Source organism: Engystomops pustulosus, chromosome 8 (genome assembly GCF_040894005.1).
Source record: "Engystomops pustulosus chromosome 8, aEngPut4.maternal, whole genome shotgun sequence".
NCBI classification, from domain to species: Eukaryota; Metazoa; Chordata; class Amphibia; order Anura; family Leptodactylidae; genus Engystomops; species Engystomops pustulosus.
Genome location: NC_092418.1, coordinates 7,830,293 through 7,854,943, shown reverse-complemented (window position 1 = coordinate 7,854,943; position 24,651 = coordinate 7,830,293). Strand labels below are relative to the sequence as shown.

Sequence of the window (24,651 nt, the reverse complement as noted above, 5' to 3'; positions counted from 1 at the left end):
ACAGTGCCGGGGACAAACAGACTAATCTAGAAAATAGAATTTTTGCCAAAATCTTCCTGTCGACATTCAAGAGGGCGATCGGCCTCCAGTTCTTGATGTCACTAGGCTCCTTACCTTTGGACAGCAGAATAAGGGAGGACACTCTCATGGATGGAGGCATCAGGTGATTTTCTAGACAATTGGTAAACACATCCACAAGGATCGGGGCTAAGAGGTCTTTAAACTTTTTATAGAATTCAGCTGCAATACCATCAGGACCTGGTGCCTTCTTCAGATGTAACTTATCAATGGCCTCTTTAACCTCCTCCTCTGTTATTCCTGCTGTCAAAGGAGAAAAATCCAAATCTTTAGTGTCAGGGCCTGGAGTTGCCTCCAAGAATTGAGCCATTTTCTCTTTATCCAAAACCTTCTTCTGAAATAATTCAGCATAGTAGGATCTCACCACCCCCAGGATACCCTCCCGAGATTCCTGTAAAACTCCCTGGGAGTCAGTGAGACCTGTGATCGATTTCTTGGCCACACGTTCCCGGCAATTTTCATACGGATCAGGAACGCCCAGTTTTCCGTAATCTCTTTCTATTACCAGGGACGTGTAGCGGCTGTACTGATACTGCTTTATCTCAGATTTCAGTCGGTCAATCTTTTGTTTGTCCCCCCCTCCCGCCGAATACAGTGACTCCAATTCTTTCCGCAGCTTGAGATACTGGCTGTACTTACTCTTACCCTTCTTCACTGACAGTCTCTTTAAGAGGGACCGGATCTCCTCCTTGACGTTCTCCCACCAGTCGGATATGTTGTCGTAGAAGTCTTGTCTCTGGAGCTGGTCCTGAAAAAGGGAGTGGATACAATTCTGGACATAGGCATCATCCAGGATGCTGGAATTAAGCCTCCATAACCCCCGACCAATGTCCGAGCGGTTAGAGGCTCCCATACAAAATAATAAGACAAGATGGTCAGAATATGGGACGACCCTCTCACTCATCCCACTTACAGTCTCTGAGGGACTCACAAAAGCCATATCAATTCTGCTATGCCTGTCAGCACAGGAGTAGGTGTACCTAGGTTTCCTCCCGTCCAAGGTAAATACATCACGTAGATGGGCCTGTGATATTATGCTCTGTAGGACCCTGGAGTCTCTGACCACTGCTCTGCCCGAGGACCTGTCACCTGATGTCATGGTAACATTAAAGTCGCCTGCCATTATTACAGGGATTGAGGTGAAAAGATACTGCTGTACCTCATGGAACAGCTGGATTCTCTCTGTCACTGTCTGTGGGCCATAGATGTTGATCAGCCGGAGCCGCCTACCATGGATGGTCACCTCTAGCACCAGGCACCTCCCCATAGCGACCTCCGTCAGCCTGTGCACCGTCACGTCTGTGGTGTTAAACAGTATGGCGACCCCGGCGTACGGCTCCACAGCCAGTGACCAGTAAGAAGGACCAGACCGCCACTCACGCTCAGCCTCACGGAGATACCCCAAGGTGATCAGATGGGTCTCCTGCAGGAAGATGACATCAGCGTCCAGATATCTCAGGTGGTCATACACGGCGTGTCTAGTCCTTCTTACTTTAATGCTGTTGACGTTGCTGGAAGCAACTTTTAGAGAGAATCCAGCCATAGCAATGATAAAGAGCAGAGCAGCGACCCCCATCATCATGAGTCAGAGTCATCCTCCCCCTGTCTTCCACCTGTCTCCATGTCTGACTCCACAGCGGTATCTTCAGGAGGGGGCTTCTTTTTAGTTGGAGGGTCTCCTGTATCCGCTTCACACTCATTTTGAATGCGCTGTAACTCTCTCTCATAATCCCCATCTGACTCTGACAGAACATCATATCTGTTAGATAGGACCATGACCCCGGCATCACCACTGGACTTTCTCCTGGTTTTTGGGCCTAAATTACAATCTTCCTCAGGTTTACGAGAGGATTTATCTTTTTTTTTCCTCTTGTTCTTTTTTGACTCCTCAAATTCTGATGTTTTTACAGAGGTGGCTGCCTGAGGCTGGCCCCGAGTGACCATCTCCATATTCCCCTGATGTCTGCTGTCTGACTGCTGGGGTTCTGGTACTGTCTCACCTGACCCCTGCTGTACCTCCCGCCTGGTCAGAATTTGCCCCGACACCAAGGCCTCCTCCTCTAAGGCATCTGCCTCCTGCACCATTTCATCATCTGAGAAGTCCCTGGCGATGTTGTGCCAGGCCTCTGGGCAGTCCTTGTGTGGGTGGCCAATCTCTCCGCAGAGGTTACATCGGACCGTCTCACAGGTGGCACTGAGATGACCGACCTCCCCACACAGGTTACATTTTGCCACTGTGCATACTTTGGCCACGTGACCGATCTTCCCACACCTAAAGCACTTCCGTGGCTGCCCGGGATAGAAGCAGACGCCTTTCTCTCTGCCTATATAGAAGGAGTTGGGGAGGTGCAGGGTGATGTTGTTATATTGGCGCAGTTTCACTAGCACCTTCCACCCTCCAGTCCAAATGCCACCACTGTCTCTGTTCTTAGTGAGGTCAGACACCAGATCACAATGGCGCCTGAGCCACACTAGAACATCCTGGGGAGGAACCGACTCGTTCCAGAAGATTATATTTACCACCACAGTATCTGGCCTGGATATGGGGACAAAAATAAACTTATTCCAGCCGTCAGTGTCCCTAAGCCGGGGGAATTTATGCCAAAACCTATCCAGACTGGACATAAGCTTAAAGCTGACATCATAGCCCTGTCTGTCTGGAAGGTTGATGACTGCCAGGATGTCATCTGGGGAGAACCCCATCTGGTGGCACAGGAGATCCCGCACCACAAACCTCCTATCTGGGAGATCTTCCTTTGCGCCTCTGATCTTAAAGCGCACCACGTTCCTCCTCTTAAATGCCTGCCCGGAGTAGTGTGCGCCGGAGGTGAAGGAGGGAGCGCCGCGGCTCCAGGCGTTTCTAGGAGGTTCCTGGCGTGGCTCACTACGGGTATTAGGGGGAGGGTCTGATCTAGAGGGACCTGACTCTACTAGGGGGCTTGATGTTAAAGGGGGGAAGTCACACACATTATCTTGTACCACCCCCTGCCCCCCATCTACCTCTATGTTATCCCCCGGTGACTGCACCTCCCAGATAGACTGAGGGTCCCCTCCATCCCCCGACCCCTCAGGTACAGCAGAATGTCCAACAGTGTCCCCAGTCTCAAGCACATTAGAGTTCTCCTGGGTCACCGCATCACCTTGACCCATAGATGAAAGTTCACCATCAACAGACACTGCTGGGACTTGTGGTACTACAGGTCCATGCTCCTGCTCTGGGACCGCTGCAGAGCTCTGCGGCTGATCTGGTGTCTGTCCCTTCTGGAATGAGAAGCTCGCAGGCCTGAGAACCTGTGTAACACGTGGGGAGACATCTGGGGGGACAGGTCCTGCTTGTGCTGTAGGGGCCCGGGGCCCAGAGTCACAGCTCTGCCTCTGCTGGGAGAAGCGCTCCTGGTTTCTGTAAGACTCGGCCAGGGGTCCCATCTTCTCCAGGACAAAGTCCATATCCCTGACCACCTGTGCCAGCTCTATGCCTAGTCCCTGCAGCTTGGAGTTATACAGGGTGCTGCTCTCAGGGTGCGCAGTTCTAAGAGAGTACATACAGTCAATTTGCATCTGCAGCATTTTCTTATGGTTAGTCAGCTCCCCCATCCTCCTTACCAGAGTCGGTATCTCCTCCGCCAACTGCAGCTCCGGTGCCCGTGCGGTCTGCTTCCCCTGCTGTGCTGGTCGGGGTGCAGCTCCAGATGGTTTGGGTGCACCCGTCTCCTTCCCAGGCTTGTGGCTTGCACTGGCAGGGGCCTGTTCACACTGTGCAGTGCTCATGGTAACAGTCTGCGGCTTTACTGCTGACCTGGTGCGGCCTGTGCAGGCCATGCTGGACACCACCTCCCTCTGCTGCTGGTTCTCTCGCAGGGTCTGTCTCTCCAGGGACGTTCTCCTCTGTCTGGGTGGGGGGCTGTGCACCTGCTGCTGATCTCTCACTCTGCTGCATCACCTGTGCTCCTCCACGCTGGCTGGTCATGGCACTTGCTGCTTTCACTGCAGTATTCATGTTCAAATCTTTCTCTTTCTTCAATAAAGCGACATCACGTCCACAATCTTCACTCTTCATGACTTTGGGATTTGCATTCCTGGTAGAAAGTATTTGGGAGTTCACTCCCGGTGTAGGCCTGGAAGCCTGGGCCTTGCCTGGGGAATCGCCCCACCCAGGGTGGCCCCGCCCTGGGCTAGCTCCAGACATGAGGAGGGTCAAGAGCTCACACCACACACAACCTCACCTCTAGGGGGCAGTATTATAGTAGTTATATTCTTGTACATAGGGGACAGTATTATAGTAGTTATATTCCTGTACATAGGGGCAGTATTATAGTAGTTATATTCCTGTACATAGGGGGCAGTATTATAGTAGTTATATTCTTGTACATAGGGGACAGTATTATAGTAGTTATATTCTTGTACATAGGGGGCAGTATTATAGTAGTTATATTCCTGTACATAGGGGGCAGTATTATAGTAGTTATATTCTTGTACATAGGGGCAGTATTATAGTAGTTATATTCCTGTACATAGGGGGCAGTATTATAGTAGTTATATTCCTGTACATAGGGGGCAGTAGTATAGTAGTTATATTCCTGTACATAGGGGGCAGTAGTATAGTAGTTATATTCCTGTACATAGGGGGCAGTATTATAGTAGTTATATTCCTGTACATAGAGGGCAGTATTATAGTAGTTATATTCCTGTACATAGGGGGCAGTATTATAGTAGTTATATTCTTGTACATAGGGGGCAGTATTATAGTAGTTATATTCCTGTACATAGGGAGCAGTATTATAGTAGTTATATTCCTGTACATAGGGGCAGTATTATAGTAGTTATATTCCTGTACATAGGGGGCAGTATTATAGTAGTTATATTCTTGTACATAGGGGGCAGTATTATAGTAGTTATATTCCTGTACATAGGGGGCAGTATTATAGTAGTTATATTCCTGTACATAGGGGGCAGTATTATAGTAGTTATATTCTTGTACATAGGGGGCAGTATTATAGTAGTTATATTCTTGTACATAGGGGGCAGTATTATAGTAGTTAAATTCCTGTACATAGGGGGCAGTATTATAGTAGTTATATTCTTGTACATAGGGGGCAGTATTATAGTAGTTATATTCTTGTACATAGGGGGCAGTATTATAGTAGTTATATTCTTGTACATAGGGGGCAGTATTATAGTAGTTATATTCCTGTACATAGGGGGCAATATTATAGTAGTTATATTCCTGTACATAGGGGGCAGTATTATAGTAGTTATATTCTTGTACATAGGGGGCAGTATTATAGTAGTTATATTCCTGTACATAGGGGGGCAGTATTATAGTAGTTATATTCCTGTACATAGGGGGCAGTATTATAGTAGTTATATTCTTGTACATAGGGGGCAGTATTATAGTAGTTATATTCTTGTACATAGGGGGCAGTATTATAGTAGTTATATTCTTGTACATAGGGGGCAGTATTATAGTAGTTATATTCCTGTACATAGGGGGCAGTGTAATAGTAGTTATATTCCTGTACATAGGGGGCAGTATTATAGTAGTTATATTCCTGTACATAGGGGGCAGTGTAATAGTAGTTATATTCTTGTACATAGGGGGCAGTATTATAGTAGTTATATTCTTGTACATAGGGGACAGTATTATAGTAGTTATATTCCTGTACATAGGGGGCAGTATTATAGTAGTTATATTCTTGTACATAGGGGGCAGTATTATAGTAGTTATATTCCTGTACATAGGGGGCAGTGTTATAGTAGTTATATTCCTGTACATAGGGGGCAGTATTATAGTAGTTATATTCTTGTACATAGGGGCAGTATTATAGTAGTTATATTCTTGTACATAGGGGGCAGTATTATAGTAGTTATATTCTTGTACATAGGGGGCAGTATTGTAGTAGTTATATTCCTGTACATAGGGGGCAGTATTATAGTAGTTATATTCCTGTACATAGGGCGCAGTATTATAGTAGTTATATTCTTGTACATAGGGGGCAGTATTATAGTAGTTATATTCCTGTACATAGGAGGCAGTATTATAGTAGTTATATTCTTGTATATAGGGGGCAGTATTATAGTAGTTATATTCTTGTATATAGGGGGCAGTATTATAGTAGTTATATTCTTGTACATAGGAGGCAGTATTATAGTAGTTATATTCCTGTACATAGGGGGCAGTATTATAGTAGTTATATTCTTGTACATAGGGGGCAGTATTATAGTAGTTATATTCCTGTACATAGGGAGCAGTATTATAGTAGTTATATTCCTGTACATAGGGGGCAGTATTATAGTAGTTATATTCCTGTACATAGGGAGCAGTATTATAGTAGTTATATTCCCGTACATAGGGGGTAGTATTATAGCAGTTATATTCTTGTACATAGGGGGCAGTATTATAGTAGTTATATTCTTGTACATAGGGGGCAGTATTATAGTAGTTATATTCTTGTACATAGGGGGCAGTATTATAGTAGTTATATTCTTGTACATAGGGGCAGTATTATAGTAGTTATATTCCTGTACATAGGGGGCAGTATTATAGTAGTTATATTCTTGTACATAGGGGGCAGTATTATAGTAGTTATATTCCTGTACATAGGGGGCAGTATTATAGTAGTTATGTTCCTGTACATAGGGGGCAGTATTATAGTAGTTATATTCTTGTACATAGGGGGCAGTATTATAGTAGTTATATTCTTGTACATAGGGGGCAGTATTATAGTAGTTATATTCTTGTACATAGGGGGCAGTATTATAGTAGTTATATTCCTGTACATAGGGGGCAATATTATAGTAGTTATATTCCTGTACATAGGGGGCAGTATTATAGTAGTTATATTCTTGTACATAGGGGGCAGTATTATAGTAGTTATATTCCTGTACATAGGGGGGCAGTATTATAGTAGTTATATTCCTGTACATAGGGGGCAGTATTATAGTAGTTATATTCTTGTACATAGGGGGCAGTATTATAGTAGTTATATTCTTGTACATAGGGGGCAGTATTATAGTAGTTATATTCTTGTACATAGGGGGCAGTATTATAGTAGTTATATTCCTGTACATAGGGGGCAGTGTAATAGTAGTTATATTCCTGTACATAGGGGGCAGTATTATAGTAGTTATATTCCTGTACATAGGGGGCAGTGTAATAGTAGTTATATTCTTGTACATAGGGGGCAGTATTATAGTAGTTATATTCTTGTACATAGGGGACAGTATTATAGTAGTTATATTCCTGTACATAGGGGGCAGTATTATAGTAGTTATATTCTTGTACATAGGGGGCAGTATTATAGTAGTTATATTCCTGTACATAGGGGGCAGTGTTATAGTAGTTATATTCCTGTACATAGGGGGCAGTATTATAGTAGTTATATTCTTGTACATAGGGGCAGTATTATAGTAGTTATATTCTTGTACATAGGGGGCAGTATTATAGTAGTTATATTCTTGTACATAGGGGGCAGTATTGTAGTAGTTATATTCCTGTACATAGGGGGCAGTATTATAGTAGTTATATTCCTGTACATAGGGCGCAGTATTATAGTAGTTATATTCTTGTACATAGGGGGCAGTATTATAGTAGTTATATTCCTGTACATAGGAGGCAGTATTATAGTAGTTATATTCTTGTATATAGGGGGCAGTATTATAGTAGTTATATTCTTGTATATAGGGGGCAGTATTATAGTAGTTATATTCTTGTACATAGGAGGCAGTATTATAGTAGTTATATTCCTGTACATAGGGGGCAGTATTATAGTAGTTATATTCTTGTACATAGGGGGCAGTATTATAGTAGTTATATTCCTGTACATAGGGAGCAGTATTATAGTAGTTATATTCCTGTACATAGGGGGCAGTATTATAGTAGTTATATTCCTGTACATAGGGAGCAGTATTATAGTAGTTATATTCCTGTACATAGGGGCAGTATTATAGTAGTTATATTCCCGTACATAGGGGGTAGTATTATAGTAGTTATATTCTTGTACATAGGGGGCAGTATTATAGTAGTTATATTCTTGTACATAGGGGACAGTATTATAGTAGTTATATTCCTGTACATAGGGGGCAGTATTATAGTAGTTATATTCTTGTACATAGGGGGCAGTATTATAGTAGTTATATTCCTGTACATAGGGGGCAGTATTATAGTAGTTATATTCTTGTACATAGGGGGCAGTATTATAGTAGTTATATCCCTGTACATAGGGGCAGTATTATAGTAGTTATATTCCCGTACATAGGGGGTAGTATTATAGCAGTTATATTCTTGTACATAGGGGGCAGTATTATAGTAGTTATATTCTTGTACATAGGGGGCAGTATTATAGTAGTTATATTCTTGTACATAGGGGGCAGTATTATAGTAGTTATATTCTTGTACATAGGGGCAGTATTATAGTAGTTATATTCCTGTACATAGGGGGCAGTATTATAGTAGTTATATTCTTGTACATAGGGGGCAGTATTATAGTAGTTATATTCCTGTACATAGGGGGCAGTATTATAGTAGTTATGTTCCTGTACATAGGGGGCAGTATTATAGTAGTTATATTCTTGTACATAGGGGGCAGTATTATAGTAGTTATATTCCTGTACATAGGGGGCGATATTATAGATGGTTGTACATGATAGTAGTAGCAGTTATTCTTTCTTCTCTGTAGCTTATGTCCTGAGCTGTGTATTTCCTCCGCGACCTGAGAATGGAGAAGTTACAGTCACAGACCTGCACCCCGGGGGATCTGCCAACTTCCACTGTGCCCCCGGTTTTACCCTGAGAGGTGCCCCCTCCTTGCTGTGCCTGAATATCTCGCGGCCGCAGTGGAGTGGGAAGCCTCCAGTCTGCACAGGTGAGAAATGTTGGAGAAGGGCACAAGATCCGGATGTTTGTCTCGTCCTATTACACAGCGGCTGCAGAATAGTGAGTGCAGCTCTGGAGTCTCCGATGCTTCTGCACTGTAGTAATATACGGTATTATCTGTCTCTCAGCGACATGTGGCGGTGTGATACGTAATGCCACAGTTGGTCGCATCGTATCCCCCGATGTGACGGCGCATCACGGGAACAACCTGAGCTGCCATTGGTTGATCGAGGCGTCAGAGGGTCAGCGGCTGCACCTGCACTTTGAGAGGGTCTCCCTGGATGAGGACAATGACAGGTCAGTCCCCCCCATGTCCGTGGCCCCTATGTCTCGCCCCCTGTGCCCCCCTCATGTCTCTCGTCTCTCCGCAGGTTGGTCGTGCACTCGGGAAGCTCCACGTTGTCCCCCCTGATCTATGACTCGGATATAGACGATGCCCCGGAGAGGGGACTCCTGAGTGACGCTCAGTCCCTGTACATTGAGCTGGTGTCCGAGAACCCCGCCGTCCCCCTACTACTCAGCCTCCGCTATGAAGGTGACTGCTCAGAACTTTTATACTCTGGTCACATCCAAAGCTGCAGTCACTATTCTGCTATACTCCTCTGTGATTTCCCATGATGCATTACATTACTGCACAATCTTACGCTGCAGCTCTGGGTGTAATTAGAGAAGTAAACATGGAAATCTATAGATATAAAACTCTTGTGGTCACCTTGGAGATTACATTGTCGTGGGGGAGATGGGGGGGATGGAGCCCCCCTCTACCCCCTGCTACCGGTCCCCTCATTCCTCTCGCTTTCCTTGCAGTGTTCTCCGAGACCCGATGCTATGAACCGTTCCTGGCTCACGGTAACTTCAGCAGCACAGACCCGCTCTTCTCCCCGGGGACCCTGGTCTCCTTCTCATGTAATGCGGGGTACATGCTGGAGCAGGGACCCCCAGTAATAGAGTGTGTGGATCCCACCGACCCTCACTGGAACGAGAGCGAACCTGTGTGCAAAGGTAAGTGACCTCCACAGCCTAGAGTAACAGCGCCATACTGTACCCAGATATATAGTGCTATACTGTACCCAGATATATAGTGCCATACTGTGCCCAGATATATAGTGCTATACTGTACCCAGATATATAGTGCCATACTGTGCCCAGATATATAGTGCTATACTGTACCCAGATATATAGTGCTATACTGTGCCCAGATATATAGTGCTATACTGTACCCAGATATATAGTGCTATACTGTACCCAGATATATAGTGCTATACTGTGCCCAGATATATAGTGCTATACTGTACCAAGATATATAGTGCCATACTGTACCCAGATATATAGTGCCATACTGTGCCCAGATATATAGTGCTATACTGTGCCCAGATATATAGTGCTATACTGTACCCAGATATATAGTGCTATACTGTGCCCAGATATATAGTGCTATACTGTGCCCAGATATATAGTGCTATACTGTACCCAGATATATAGTGCTATACTGTGCCCAGATATATAGTGCTATACTGTACCCAGATATATAGTGCTATACTGTACCCAGATATATAGTGCTATACTGTGCCCAGATATATAGTGCTATACTGTACCCAGATATATAGTGCCATACTGTACCCAGATATATAGTGCTATACTGTACCCAGATATATAGTGCTACAATGTACCCAGATATATAGTGCCATACTGTACCCAGATATATAGTGCTATACTGTACCCAGATATATAGTGCCATACTGTACCCAGATATATAGTGCTATACTGTACCCAGATATATAGTGCTATACTGTACCCAGATATATAGTGCTATACTGTGCCCAGATATATAGTGCTATACTGTACCCAGATATATAGTGCTATACTGTACCCAGATATATAGTGCTACAATGTACCCAGATATATAGTGCCATACTGTACCCAGATATATAGTGCCATACTGTACCCAGATATATAGTGCTATACTGTACCCAGATATATAGTGCTATACTGTACCCAGATATATAGTGCCATACTGTACCCAGATTTATAGTGCTATACTGTACCCAGATATATAGTGCTACAATGTACCCAGATATATAGTGCCATACTGTACCCAGATATATAGTGCTATACTGTACCCAGATATATAGTGCTATACTGTGCCCAGATATATAGTGCTATACTGTACCCAGATATATAGTGCTATACTGTACCCAGATATATAGTGCTACAATGTACCCAGATATATAGTGCCATACTGTACCCAGATATATAGTGCCATACTGTACCCAGATATATAGTGCTATACTGTACCCAGATATATAGTGCCATACTGTGCCCAGATATATAGTGCTATACTGTACCCAGATATATAGTGCTATACTGTACCCAGATATATAGTGCCATACTGTACCCAGATATATAGTGCTACAATGTACCCAGATATATAGTGCCATACTGTACCCAAATATATAGTGCCATACTGTACCCAGATATATAGTGCTATACTGTACCAAGATATATAGTGCCATACTGTACCCAGATATATAGTGCCATACTGTGCCCAGATATATAGTGCTATACTGTGCCCAGATATATAGTGCTATACTGTACCCAGATATATAGTGCTATACTGTGCCCAGATATATAGTGCTATACTGTGCCCAGATATATAGTGCTATACTGTACCCAGATATATAGTGCTATACTGTGCCCAGATATATAGTGCTATACTGTACCCAGATATATAGTGCTATACTGTACCCAGATATATAGTGCTATACTGTGCCCAGATATATAGTGCTATACTGTACCCAGATATATAGTGCCATACTGTACCCAGATATATAGTGCTATACTGTACCCAGATATATAGTGCTACAATGTACCCAGATATATAGTGCCATACTGTACCCAGATATATAGTGCTATACTGTACCCAGATATATAGTGCCATACTGTACCCAGATATATAGTGCTATACTGTACCCAGATATATAGTGCTATACTGTACCCAGATATATAGTGCTATACTGTGCCCAGATATATAGTGCTATACTGTACCCAGATATATAGTGCTATACTGCACCCAGATATATAGTGCTACAATGTACCCAGATATATAGTGCCATACTGTACCCAGATATATAGTGCCATACTGTACCCAGATATATAGTGCTATACTGTACCCAGATATATAGTGCTATACTGTACCCAGATATATAGTGCCATACTGTACCCAGATTTATAGTGCTATACTGTACCCAGATATATAGTGCTACAATGTACCCAGATATATAGTGCCATACTGTACCCAGATATATAGTGCTATACTGTACCCAGATATATAGTGCTATACTGTGCCCAGATATATAGTGCTATACTGTACCCAGATATATAGTGCTATACTGTACCCAGATATATAGTGCTACAATGTACCCAGATATATAGTGCCATACTGTACCCAGATATATAGTGCCATACTGTACCCAGATATATAGTGCTATACTGTACCCAGATATATAGTGCCATACTGTGCCCAGATATATAGTGCTATACTGTACCCAGATATATAGTGCTATACTGTACCCAGATATATAGTGCCATACTGTACCCAGATATATAGTGCTACAATGTACCCAGATATATAGTGCCATACTGTACCCAGATATATAGTGCTATACTGTACCCAGATATATAGTGCTATACTGTACCCAGATATATAGTGCTATACTGTGCCCAGATATATAGTGCTATACTGTACCCAGATATATAGTGCCATACTGTACCCAGATATATAGTGCTACAATGTACCCAGATATATAGTGCCATACTGTACCCAAATATATAGTGCCATACTGTACCCAGATATATAGTGCTATACTGTACCCAGATATATAGTGCTATACTGTACCCAGATATATAGTGCTATACTGTGCCCAGATATATAGTGCTATACTGTACCCAGATATATAGTGCTATACTGTACCCAGATATATAGTGCTACAATGTACCCAGATATATAGTGCCATACTGTACCCAGATATATAGTGCTATACTGTGCCCAGATATATAGTGCCATACTGTACCCAGATATATAGTGCCATACTGTACCCAGATATATAGTGCCATACTGTACCCAGATATATAGTGCTATACTGTACCCAGATATATAGTGCTATACTGTACCCAGATATATAGTGCCATACTGTACCCAGATTTATAGTGCTATACTGTACCCAGATATATAGTGCTACAATGTACCCAGATATATAGTGCCATAATGTACCCAGATATATAGTGCTATACTGTACCCAGATATATAGTGCTATACTGTGCCCAGATATATAGTGCTATACTGTACCCAGATATATAGTGCTATACTGTACCCAGATATATAGTGCCATACTGTACCCAGATATATAGTGCCATACTGTGCCCAGATATATAGTGCTATACTGTACCCAGATATATAGTGCTATACTGTACCCAGATATATAGTGCTATACCGTGCCCAGATATATAGTGCTATACTGTACCCAGATATATAGTGCCATACTGTACCCAGATATATAGTGCCATACTGTGCCCAGATATATAGTGCTATACTGTACCCAGATATATAGTGCTATACTGTACCCAGATATATAGTGCCATACTGTACCCAGATATATAGTGCTATACTGTACCCAGATATATAGTGCCATACTGTACCCAGATATATAGTGCTATACTGTGCCCAGATATATAGTGCTATACTGTACCCAGATATATAGTGCCATACTGTACCCAGATATATAGTGCTACAATGTACCCAGATATATAGTGCCATACTGTACCCAAATATATAGTGCCATACTGTACCCAGATATATAGTGCTATACTGTACCCAGATATATAGTGCTATACTGTACCCAGATATATAGTGCCATACTGTGCCCAGATATATAGTGCTATACTGTACCCAGATATATAGTGCTACAATGTACCCAGATATATAGTGCTATACTGTGCCCAGATATATAGTGCTATACTGTGCCCAGATATATAGTGCCATACTGTACCCAGATATATAGTGCTATACTGTACCCAGATATATAGTGCTACAATGTACCCAGATATATAGTGCCATACTGTACCCAGATATATAGTGCCATACTGTGCCCAGATATATAGTGCTATACTGTACCCAGATATATAGTGCTATACTGTACCCAGATATATAGTGCTACAATGTACCCAGATATATAGTGCCATACTGTACCCAGATATATAGTGCTATACTGTACCCAGATATATAGTGCTATACTGTACCCAGATATATAGTGCCATACTGTACCCAGATATATAGTGCTATACTGTACCCAGATATATAGTTCTATACTGTACCCAGATATATAGTGCCATACTGTACCCAGATATATAGTGCTACAATGTACCCAGATATATAGTGCCATACTGTACCCAGATATATAGTGCTATACTGTACCCAGATATATAGTGCTATACTGTGCCCAGATATATAGTGCTATACTGTAACAAGATATACAGTGCTATACTGTACCCAGATATATAGTGCTATACTGTACCCAGATATATAGTGCTATACTGTGCCCAGATATATAGTGCTATACTGTACCCAGATATACAGTGCTATACTGTACCCAGATATATAGTGCCATACTGTACCCAGATATATAGTGCTATACTGTACCCAGATATATAGTGCTATACTGTACCCAGATATATAGTGCCATACTGTGCCCAGATATATAGTGCTATACTGTACCCAGATATATAGTGCTATACTATACCCAGATATATAGTGCCATACTGTACCCAGATATATAGTGCCATACTGTGCCCAGATATATAGTGCTATACTGTGCCCAGATATATAGTGCCATACTGTACCCAGATATATAGTGCTATACCGTGCCCAGATATATAGTGCTATACTGTACCCAGATATATAGTGCTATACTGTACCCAGATATATAGTACCATACTGTACCCAGATATATAGTGCCATACTGTACCCAGATATATAGTGCTATACTGTACCCAGATATATAGTGCTATACTGTACCCAGATATATAGTGCTATACTGTACCCAGATATATAGTGCCATACTGTGCCCAGATATATAGTGCTATACTGTACCCAGATATATAGTGCTATACTGTGCCCGATATATAGTGCCATACTGTACCCAGATATATAGTGCTACAATGTACCCAGATATATAGTGCCATACTGTGCCCAGATATATAGTGCCATACTGTTCCCAGATATATAGTGCCATACTGTACCCAGATATACAGTGCCATACTGTGCCCAAATATATAGTGCTATATTGTGCCCAGATATATAGTGCCATACTGTACCCAGATATACAGTGCCATACTGTGCCCAAATATATAGTGCCATACTGTGCCCAGATATATAGTGCCATACTGTACCCAGATATACAGTGCCATACTGTGCCCAAATATATAGTGCTATACTGTACCCAGATATATAGTGCCATACTGTACCCAGATATACAGTGCCATACTGTGCCCAAATATATAGTGCTATACTGTGCCCAGATATATAGTGCCATACTGTACCCAGATATACAGTGCCATACTGTGCCCAAATATATAGTGCCATACTGTGCCCAGATATATAGTGCCATACTGTACCCAGATATACAGTGCCATACTGTGCCCAAATATATAGTGCTATACTGTACCCAGATATATAGTACTATACTGTGCCCAGATATACAGTGCTATACTGTACCCAGATATATAGTGCTATACTGTACCCAGATATATAGTGCTATACTGTACCCAGATATATAGTGCTATACTGTACCCAGATATATAGTGCTATACTGTACCCAGATATACAGTGCTATACTGTACCCAGATATATAGTGCTATACTGTACCCAGATATATAGTGCTATACTGTACCCAGATATATAGTACTATACTGTGCCCGATATACAGGGGGCCTGGAACACTTTGCCCGCAGAGGTCCAGTGTGAGGTTCTGACCCGGCGCTGCCCTCTCCTGGTAACATGATGATTGTACTAGAATACAGAACGTCTTCCCATTGGTCTGTGGCACCTGAGAACCCAGGGGTCAGGGAGGGTCAGCGACCAAAATCTGGGCCCTGGTGCTGGATGTAGGACACGTAGATGTCCCCCGCACATACATCACTGCGTGTGCGAGGCGTGAAGGGGGAGGAGCTCCCACAAGTGTCTTACCAATTTCCAGTTGCCTTGGTAACTAATGTAGGGCTCCTGATTAACCCTTGAATGACTACAGCTGGAACCAAAGGAAATGACACAAAGAAACAATATACACGAGACGCTGTATCCTGAGTGTCCCTGTCCTGTCCCCCCAAGTGTCAGCGTGTCCCTGTCCTGTCCCTCAGGTGTCAGCGCGTCCCTGTCCTGTCCCCCCAAGTGTCAGCGTGTCCCTGTCCTGTCCCCCAAGTGTTAGCGTGTCCCCGCCCTGTACCCCCAAGTGTCAGCGTGTCCCTGTCCTGTCCCTCAGGTGTCAGCGCGTCCCTGTCCTGTCCCCCCCAAGTGTCAGCGTGTCCCTGTCCTGTCCCCCCAAGTGTCAGCGTGTCCCTGTTCTGTCCCCCCAAGTGTCAGCGTGTCCCTGTTCTGTCCCCCTAGTGTCAGCGTGTCCCTGTCCTGTCCCCCAAGTGTCAGCGCGTCCCTGTCCTGTCCCCCAAGTGTCAGTGTGTCCCTGTCCTGTCCCCCCAAGTGTCAGCGTGTCCCTGTCCTGTCCCCCCAAGTGTCAGCGTGTCCCTGTCCTGCCCCCCAAGTGTCAGCGTGTCCCTGTCCTGTCCCCCAAGTGTCAGCGTGTCCCTGTCCTGTCCCCCCCAAGTGTCAGCGTGTCCCTGTCCTGTCCCCCCCAAGTGTCAGCGTGTCCCTGTACCCCAAGAGTTGGTGTGTCCCTGTCCTGTCCCCCAAGTGTCAGCGTGTCCCTGTCCTGTCCCCCAAGTGTCAGCGTGTCCCTGTCCTGTCCCCCAAGTGTCAGCGTGTCCCTGTCCTGTCCCCCCAAGTGTCAGCGTGTCCCTGTCCTGTCCCCCCCAAGTGTCAGCGTGTCCCTGTCCTGTCCTCCAAGTGTCAGCGTGTCCCTGTCCTGTCCCCCCAAGTGTCAGCGTGTCCCTGTCCTGTCCCCCCAAGTGTCAGCGTGTCCCTGTCCTCCAAGTGTCAGCGTGTCCCTGTCCTGTCCCCCCAAGTGTCAGCGCGTCCCTGTCCTGTCCCCCCCAAGTGTCAGCGTGTCCCTGTCCTGTCCCCCCAAGTGTCAGCGTGTCCCTGTCCTGTCCCCCCAAGTGTCAGCGTGTCCCTGTCCTGTCCCCCCAAGTGTCAGCGTGTCCCTGTTCTGTCCCCCTAGTGTCAGCGTGTCCCTGTCCTGTCCCCCAAGTGTCAGCGTGTCCCTGTCCTGTCCCCAAGTGTCAGCGTGTCCCTGTCCTGTCCCCCAAGTGTCAGCGTGTCCCTGTCCTGTCCCCCAAGTGTCAGCGTGTCCCTGTCCTGTCCCCCCAAGTGTCAGCGTGTCCCTGTCCTGTCCCCCCCAAGTGTCAGCGTGTCCCTGTCCTGTCCTCCAAGTGTCAGCGTGTCCCTGTCCTGTCCCCCCAAGTGTCAGCGTGTCCCTGTCCTGTCCCCCCAAGTGTCAGCGTGTCCCTGTCCTGTCCCCCCCAAGTGTCAGCGTGTCCCTGTCCTGTCCCCCAAGTGTCAGCGTGTCCCTGTCCCGTCCCCCCCAAGTGTCAGCGTGTCCCTGTCCTGTCCCCCCAAGTGTCAGCGTGTCCCTGTCCTGTCCCCCCCAAGTGTCAGCGTGTCCCTGTCCTGTCCTCCAAGTGTCAGCGTGTCCCTGTCCTGTCCCCCCAAGTGTCAGCGTGTCCCTGTCCTGTCCCCCCTAGTGTCAGCGTGTCCCTGTCCTGTCCCCCAAGTGTCAGCGTGTCCCTGTCCTGTCCCCCAAGTGTCAGCGCGTCCCTGTCCTGTCCCCCCCAAGTGTCAGCGTGTCCCTGTCCCCCCCAAGTGTCAGCGTGTTCCTGTCCTGTCCCCCCAAGTGTCAGCGTGTCCCTGTCCTGTCTCCCAAGTGTCAGCGTGTCCCTGTCCTGTCCCCCAAGTGTCAGCGTGTCCCTGTCCTGTCCCCCAAGTGTCAGCGTGTCCCTGTCCTGTCCCCCAAGTGTCAGCGTGTCCCTGTCCTGTCCCCCCAAGTGTCAGTGTGTCCCTGTCCTGTCCCCCAAGTGTCAGCGTGTCCCTGTCCTGTCCCCCAAGTGTCAGCGTGTCCCTGTCCTGTCCCCCAAGTGTCAGCGTGTCCCTGTCCTGTCCCCCCAAGTGTCAGCGTGTCCCTGTCCTGTCCCCCCCAAGTGTCAGCGTGTCCCTGTCCTGTCCCCCAAGTGTCAGCGTGTCCCTGTCCTGTCCCCCAAGTGTCAGCGTGTCCCTGTCCCGTCCCCCCCAAGTGTCAGCGTGTCCCTGTCCTGTCCCCCAAGTGTCAGCGTGTCCCTGTCCTGTCCCCCCAAGTGTCAGCGTGTCCCTGTCCTGTCCCCCCCAAGTGTCAGCGTGTCCCTGTCCTGTCCTCCAAGTGTCAGCGTGTCCCTGTCCTGTCCCCCCAAGTGTCAGCGTGTCCCTGTCCTGTCCCCCCAAGTGTCAGCGTGTCCCTGTCCTCCAAGTGTCAGCGTGTCCCTGTCCTGTCCCCCCAAGTGTCAGCGCGTCCCTGTCCTGTCCCCCCCAAGTGTCAGCGTGTCCCTGTCCTGTCCCCCCAAGTGTCAGCGTGTCCCTGTCCTGTCCCCCAAGTGTCAGCGTGTCCTGTCCTGTCCCCCCCAAGTGTCAGCGCGTCCCTGTCCTGTCCCCCCCAAGTGTCAGCGCGTCCCTGTCCTGTCCCCCCCAAGTGTCAGCGTGTCCCTGTCCTGTCCCCCCAAGTGTCAGCGCGTCCCTGTCCTGTCCCCCCCAAGTGTCAGCGCGTCCCTGTCCTGTCCCCCCCAAGTGTCAGCGTGTCCCTGTCCTGTCCCCCAAGTGTCAGCGTGTCCCTGTCCTGTCCCCCAAGTGTCAGCGTGTCCCTGTCCTGTCCCCAAGTGTCAGCGTGTCCCTGTCCTGTCCCCCAAGTGTCAGCGTGTCCCTGTCCTGTCCCCCAAGTGTCAGCGTGTCCCTGTCCTGTCCCCCCAAGTGTCAGCGTGTCCCTGTCCTGTCCCCCCCAAGTGTCAGCGTGTCCCTGTCCTGTCCTCCAAGTGTCAGCGTGTCCCTGTCCTGTCCCCCCAAGTGTCAGCGTGTCCCTGTCCTGTCCCCCCAAGTGTCAGCGTGTCCCTGTCCTGTCCCCCCCAAGTGTCAGCGTGTCCCTGTCCTGTCCCCCAAGTGTCAGCGTGTCCCTGTCCCGTCCCCCCCAAGTGTCAGCGTGTCCCTGTCCTGTCCCCCCAAGTGTCAGCGTGTCCCTGTCCTGTCCCCCCCAAGTGTCAGCGTGTCCCTGTCCTGTCCTCCAAGTGTCAGCGTGTCCCTGTCCTGTCCCCCCAAGTGTCAGCGTGTCCCTGTCCTGTCCCCCCTAGTGTCAGCGTGTCCCTGTCCTGTCCCCCAAGTGTCAGCGTGTCCCTGTCCTGTCCCCCAAGTGTCAGCGCGTCCCTGTCCTGTCCCCCCCAAGTGTCAGCGTGTCCCTGTCCCCCCCAAGTGTCAGCGTGTTCCTGTCCTGTCCCCCCAAGTGTCAGCGTGTCCCTGTCCTGTCTCCCAAGTGTCAGCGTGTCCCTGTCCTGTCCCCCAAGTGTCAGCGTGTCCCTGTCCTGTCCCCCAAGTGTCAGCGTGTCCCTGTCCTGTCCCCCAAGTGTCAGCGTGTCCCTGTCCTGTCCCCCCAAGTGTCAGTGTGTCCCTGTCCTGTCCCCCAAGTGTCAGCGTGTCCCTGTCCTGTCCCCCAAGTGTCAGCGTGTCCCTGTCCTGTCCCCCAAGTGTCAGCGTGTCCCTGTCCTGTCCCCCCAAGTGTCAGCGTGTCCCTGTCCTGTCCCCCCCAAGTGTCAGCGTGTCCCTGTCCTGTCCCCCAAGTGTCAGCGTGTCCCTGTCCTGTCCCCCAAGTGTCAGCGTGTCCCTGTCCCGTCCCCCCCAAGTGTCAGCGTGTCCCTGTCCTGTCCCCCAAGTGTCAGCGTGTCCCTGTCCTGTCCCCCCAAGTGTCAGCGTGTCCCTGTCCTGTCCCCCCCAAGTGTCAGCGTGTCCCTGTCCTGTCCTCCAAGTGTCAGCGTGTCCCTGTCCTGTCCCCCCAAGTGTCAGCGTGTCCCTGTCCTGTCCCCCCAAGTGTCAGCGTGTCCCTGTCCTCCAAGTGTCAGCGTGTCCCTGTCCTGTCCCCCCAAGTGTCAGCGTGTCCATGTCCTGTCCCCCCAAGTGTCAGCGTGTCCCTGTCCTGTCCCCCCAAGTGTCAGCGTGTCCCTGTCCTGTCCCCCCCAAGTGTCAGCGTGTCCCTGTCCTGTCCCCCCAAGTGTCAGCGTGTCCCTGTCCTGTCCCCCCCAAGTGTCAGCGTGTCCCTGTCCTGTCCCCCCAAGTGTCAGCGTGTCCCTGTCCTGTCCCCCCAAGTGTCAGCGTGTCCCTGTTCTGTCCCCCCAAGTGTCAGCGTGTCCCTGTTCTGTCCCCCTAGTGTCAGCGTGTCCCTGTCCTGTCCCCCAAGTGTCAGCGTGTCCCTGTCCTGTCCCCCAAGTGTCAGCGTGTCCCTGTCCTGTCCTCCAAGTGTCAGCGTGTCCCTGTCCTGTCCCCCCAAGTGTCAGCGTGTCCCTGTCCTGTCCCCCCAAGTGTCAGCGTGTCCCTGTCCTGTCCCCCCCAAGTGTCAGCGTGTCCCTGTCCTGTCCCCCAAGTGTCAGCGTGTCCCTGTCCCGTCCCCCCCAAGTGTCAGCGTGTCCCTGTCCTGTCCCCCCAAGTGTCAGCGTGTCCCTGTCCTGTCCCCCAAGTGTCAGCGTGTCCCTGTCCTGTCCCCCAAGTGTCAGCGTGTCCCTGTCCTCTCCCCCAAGTGTCAGCGCGTCCCTGTCCTGTCCCCCCAAGTGTCAGCGTGTCCCTGTCCTGTCCCCCAAGTGTCAGCGTGTCCCTGTCCTGTCCCCCCCAAGTGTCAGCGTGTCCCTGTCCTGTCCTCCAAGTGTCAGCGTGTCCCTGTCCTGTCCCCCCAAGTGTCAGCGTGTCCCTGTCCTGTCCCCCCTAGTGTCAGCGTGTCCCTGTCCTGTCCCCCAAGTGTCAGCGTGTCCCTGTCCTGTCCCCCAAGTGTCAGCGCGTCCCTGTCCTGTCCCCCCCAAGTGTCAGCGTGTCCCTGTCCCCCCCAAGTGTCAGCGTGTTCCTGTCCTGTCCCCCCAAGTGTCAGCGTGTCCCTGTCCTGTCTCCCAAGTGTCAGCGTGTCCCTGTCCTGTCCCCCAAGTGTCAGCGTGTCCCTGTCCTGTCCCCCAAGTGTCAGCGTGTCCCTGTCCTGTCCCCCAATTGTCAGCGTGTCCCTGTCCTGTCCCCCCAAGTGTCAGTGTGTCCCTGTCCTGTCCCCCAAGTGTCAGCGTGTCCCTGTCCTGTCCCCCAAGTGTCAGCGTGTCCCTGTCCTGTCCCCCAAGTGTCAGCGTGTCCCTGTCCTGTCCCCCCAAGTGTCAGCGTGTCCCTGTCCTGTCCCCCCAAGTGTCAGCGTGTCCCTGTCCTGTCCCCCAAGTGTCAGCGTGTCCCTGTCCTGTCCCCCCAAGTGTCAGCGTGTCCCTGTCCTGTCCCCCCCAAGTGTCAGCGTGTCCCTGTCCTGTCCTCCAAGTGTCAGCGTGTCCCTGTCCTGTCCCCCCAAGTGTCAGCGTGTCCCTGTCCTGTCCCCCCAAGTGTCAGCGTGTCCCTGTCCCCCAAGTGTCAGCGTGTCCCTGTCCTGTCCCCCCAAGTGTCAGCGTGTCCCTGTCCTGTCCCCCAAGTGTCAGCGTGTCCCTGTCCTGTCCCTCAGGTGTCAGCGTGTCCCTGTCCTGCCCCCCCAAGTGTCAGCGTGTCCCTGTCCTGTCCCCCAAGTGTCAGCGTGTCCCTGTCCTGTCCCCCAAGTGTCAGCGTGTCCCTGTCCTGTCCCCCAAGTGTCAGCGTGTCCCTGTCCTGGCCCCCCAAGTGTCAGCGTGTCCCTGTCCTGTCCCCCCCAAGTGTCAGCGTGTCCCTGTCCTGTCCCCCAAGTGTCAGCGTGTCCCTGTCCTGTCCTCCAAGTGTCAGCGTGTCCCTGTCCCGTCCCCCCCAAGTGTCAGCGTGTCCCTGTCCTGTGCCCCCAAGTGTCAGCGTGTCCCTGTCCTGTCCCCCCAAGTGTCAGCGTGTCCCTGTCCCCCCAAGTGTCAGCGTGTCCCTGTCCTGTCCCCCCAAGTGTCAGCGTGTCCCTGTCCTGTCCCCCCAAGTGTCAGCGTGTCCCTGTCCTGTGCCCCCAAGTGTCAGCGTGTCCCTGTTCTGTCCCCCCAAGTGTCAGCGTGTCCCTGTTCTGTCCCCCCAAGTGTCAGCGTGTCCCTGTTCTGTCCCCCCAAGTGTCAGCGTGTCCCTGTTCTGTCCCCCAAGTGTCAGCGTGTCCCTGTTCTGTCCCCCCAAGTGTCAGCGTGTCCCTGTCCTGTCCCCCAAGTGTCAGCGTGTCCCTGACCTGTCCCCCCAAGTGTCAGCGTGTCCCTGTCCTGTCCCCCCCAAGTGTCAGCGTGTCCCTGTCCTGTCCCCCAAGTGTCAGCGTGTCCCTGTCCTGTCCCCCCAAGTGTCAGCGTGTCCCTGTCCTGTCCCCCCCAAGTGTCAGCGTGTCCCTGTCCTGTCCCCCAAGTGTCAGCGTGTCCCTGTCCTGTCCCCCCAAGTGTCAGCGTGTCCCTGCCCTGTCCCCCAAGTGTCAGCGTCTCCCTGTCCTGTCTCCCCAAGTGTCAGCGTGTCCCTGTCCTGTCCCCCACAAGTGTCAGCGTGTCCTTGTCCTGTCCCCCAAGTGTCAGCGTGTCCCTGTCCTGTCCCCCCAAGTGTCAGCGTGTCCCTGTCCTGTCCCCCAAGTGTCAGCGTGTCCCTGTCCTGTCCCCCAAGTGTCAGCGTGTCCCTGTCCTGTCCCCCCAAGTGTCAGCGTGTCCCTGTCCCGTCCCCCCCAAGTGTCAGCGTGTCCCTGTCCTGTCCCCCCAAGTGTCAGCATGTCCCTGTTCTGTCCCCCCAAGTGTCAGCGTGTCCCTGTCCTGTCCCCCAAGTGTCAGCGTGTCCCTGTTCTGTCCCCCCAAGTGTCAGCGTGTCCCTGTCCTGTCCCCCAAGTGTCAGCGTGTCCCTGTCCCCCCAAGTGTCAGCGTGTCCCTGTCCTGTCCCCCAAGTGTCAGCGTGTCCCTGTCCTGTCCCCCCAAGTGTCAGCGTGTCCCTGTCCTGTCCCCCAAGTGTCAGCGTGTCCCTGTCCTGTCCCCCAAGTGTCAGCGTGTCCCTGTCCTGTCCCCCAAGTGTCAGCGTGTCCCTGTCCTGTCCCCCAAGTGTCAGCGTGTCCCTGTCCCCCCAAGTGTCAGCGTGTCCCTGTCCTGTCCCCCAAGTGTCAGCGTGTCCCTGTCCCCCCAAGTGTCAGCGTGTCCCTGTCCTGTCCCCCAAGTGTCAGCGTGTCCCTGTCCCCCACGTGTTGATGTAATGTATGATGCCTTGTGGCCTCCCCCCTGACATTCTCTATCTCTTCTGTCTTGTAGCGCTCTGTGGGGGGGAGATCTCTGAACCGGCCGGTGTGATCCTGTCTCCTGATTGGCCGCAGAATTATGCAAAGGGACAGGACTGTGTGTGGGGGATCCATGTGCAGGAGGACCGGCGGGTGCTGCTCGAGATAGAGATGTGAGGACACACGATACACATAATACATGCGATACACACACGATGCATGCACACATGATACGTACACACATGATACATACATACATGATGCATACACACACGATGCATACACAGATGATACATATACACATGATACATATACACATGATACCTACACACATGATACATACGCACATGATGCATACACACACGATACATACACACACGATGCATACACACACGATGCTTACACACACATGATACATATACACATGATACATACACACATGATACATATACACATGATACATATACACATGATACATATACACATGATACATTTGCACATGATGCATACACACACGATACATACACACACGATACATACACACACGATGCATACACACACGATGCTTACACACACATGATACATATACACATGATACATATACACATGATACATACACACATGATACACACACATGATACATACACACATGATACACACACATGATACATACACACATGACACATACACATGATGCAGCAATGCCCCCTCTTACCCCCCATGTTTATGCAGTGACCCCCCATTGATACCTCTTTTAACCTTTCCCCTGCAGACTGAACATCCGCCGCAGCGACGCTCTGACGGTCTATGACGGTGATGACCTCACAGCGCGGGTCCTGGGGCAGTACATGGGGGTTCACCAGAGGTTTAACCTCTTCTCTTCCGCCAATGATGTGACCCTACAGTTCCAGTCTGACCCCAATGACCCCGTGTTCAGCCTGAGCCAGGGATTCATCATACACTTCAAAGGTAGAGATGGCTCATGGCCAGACTGTCCCCGCTCTACACAGGTCACATCCAAAGCTGCATACACAGAGCGCTGCATAGAGCTGTAACATCCACGCATAACTGTGAATGCTGCTCTGGATGTAACTGGAGCATAAGACCTGACGCATTGTGTAGGACGTGACATCG

General features: G+C 49.0%; 1 protein-coding gene across 1 annotated transcript in view; it reads left to right on the top strand.

The window, feature by feature from the left end:
- SEZ6L2 (seizure related 6 homolog like 2) overlaps nucleotides 1-24,651 on the top strand; it is a 90,174-nt gene that overhangs the window by 50,296 nt on the left and 15,227 nt on the right. The window contains exons 6-11 of the mRNA XM_072119473.1: nucleotides 8,754-8,939; nucleotides 9,079-9,247; nucleotides 9,322-9,485; nucleotides 9,758-9,952; nucleotides 23,552-23,690; nucleotides 24,290-24,486. Coding sequence (XP_071975574.1) covers nucleotides 8,754-8,939; nucleotides 9,079-9,247; nucleotides 9,322-9,485; nucleotides 9,758-9,952; nucleotides 23,552-23,690; nucleotides 24,290-24,486 — 1,050 coding nt within the window. The remainder of the gene's footprint in view (nucleotides 1-8,753; nucleotides 8,940-9,078; nucleotides 9,248-9,321; nucleotides 9,486-9,757; nucleotides 9,953-23,551; nucleotides 23,691-24,289; nucleotides 24,487-24,651) is intronic.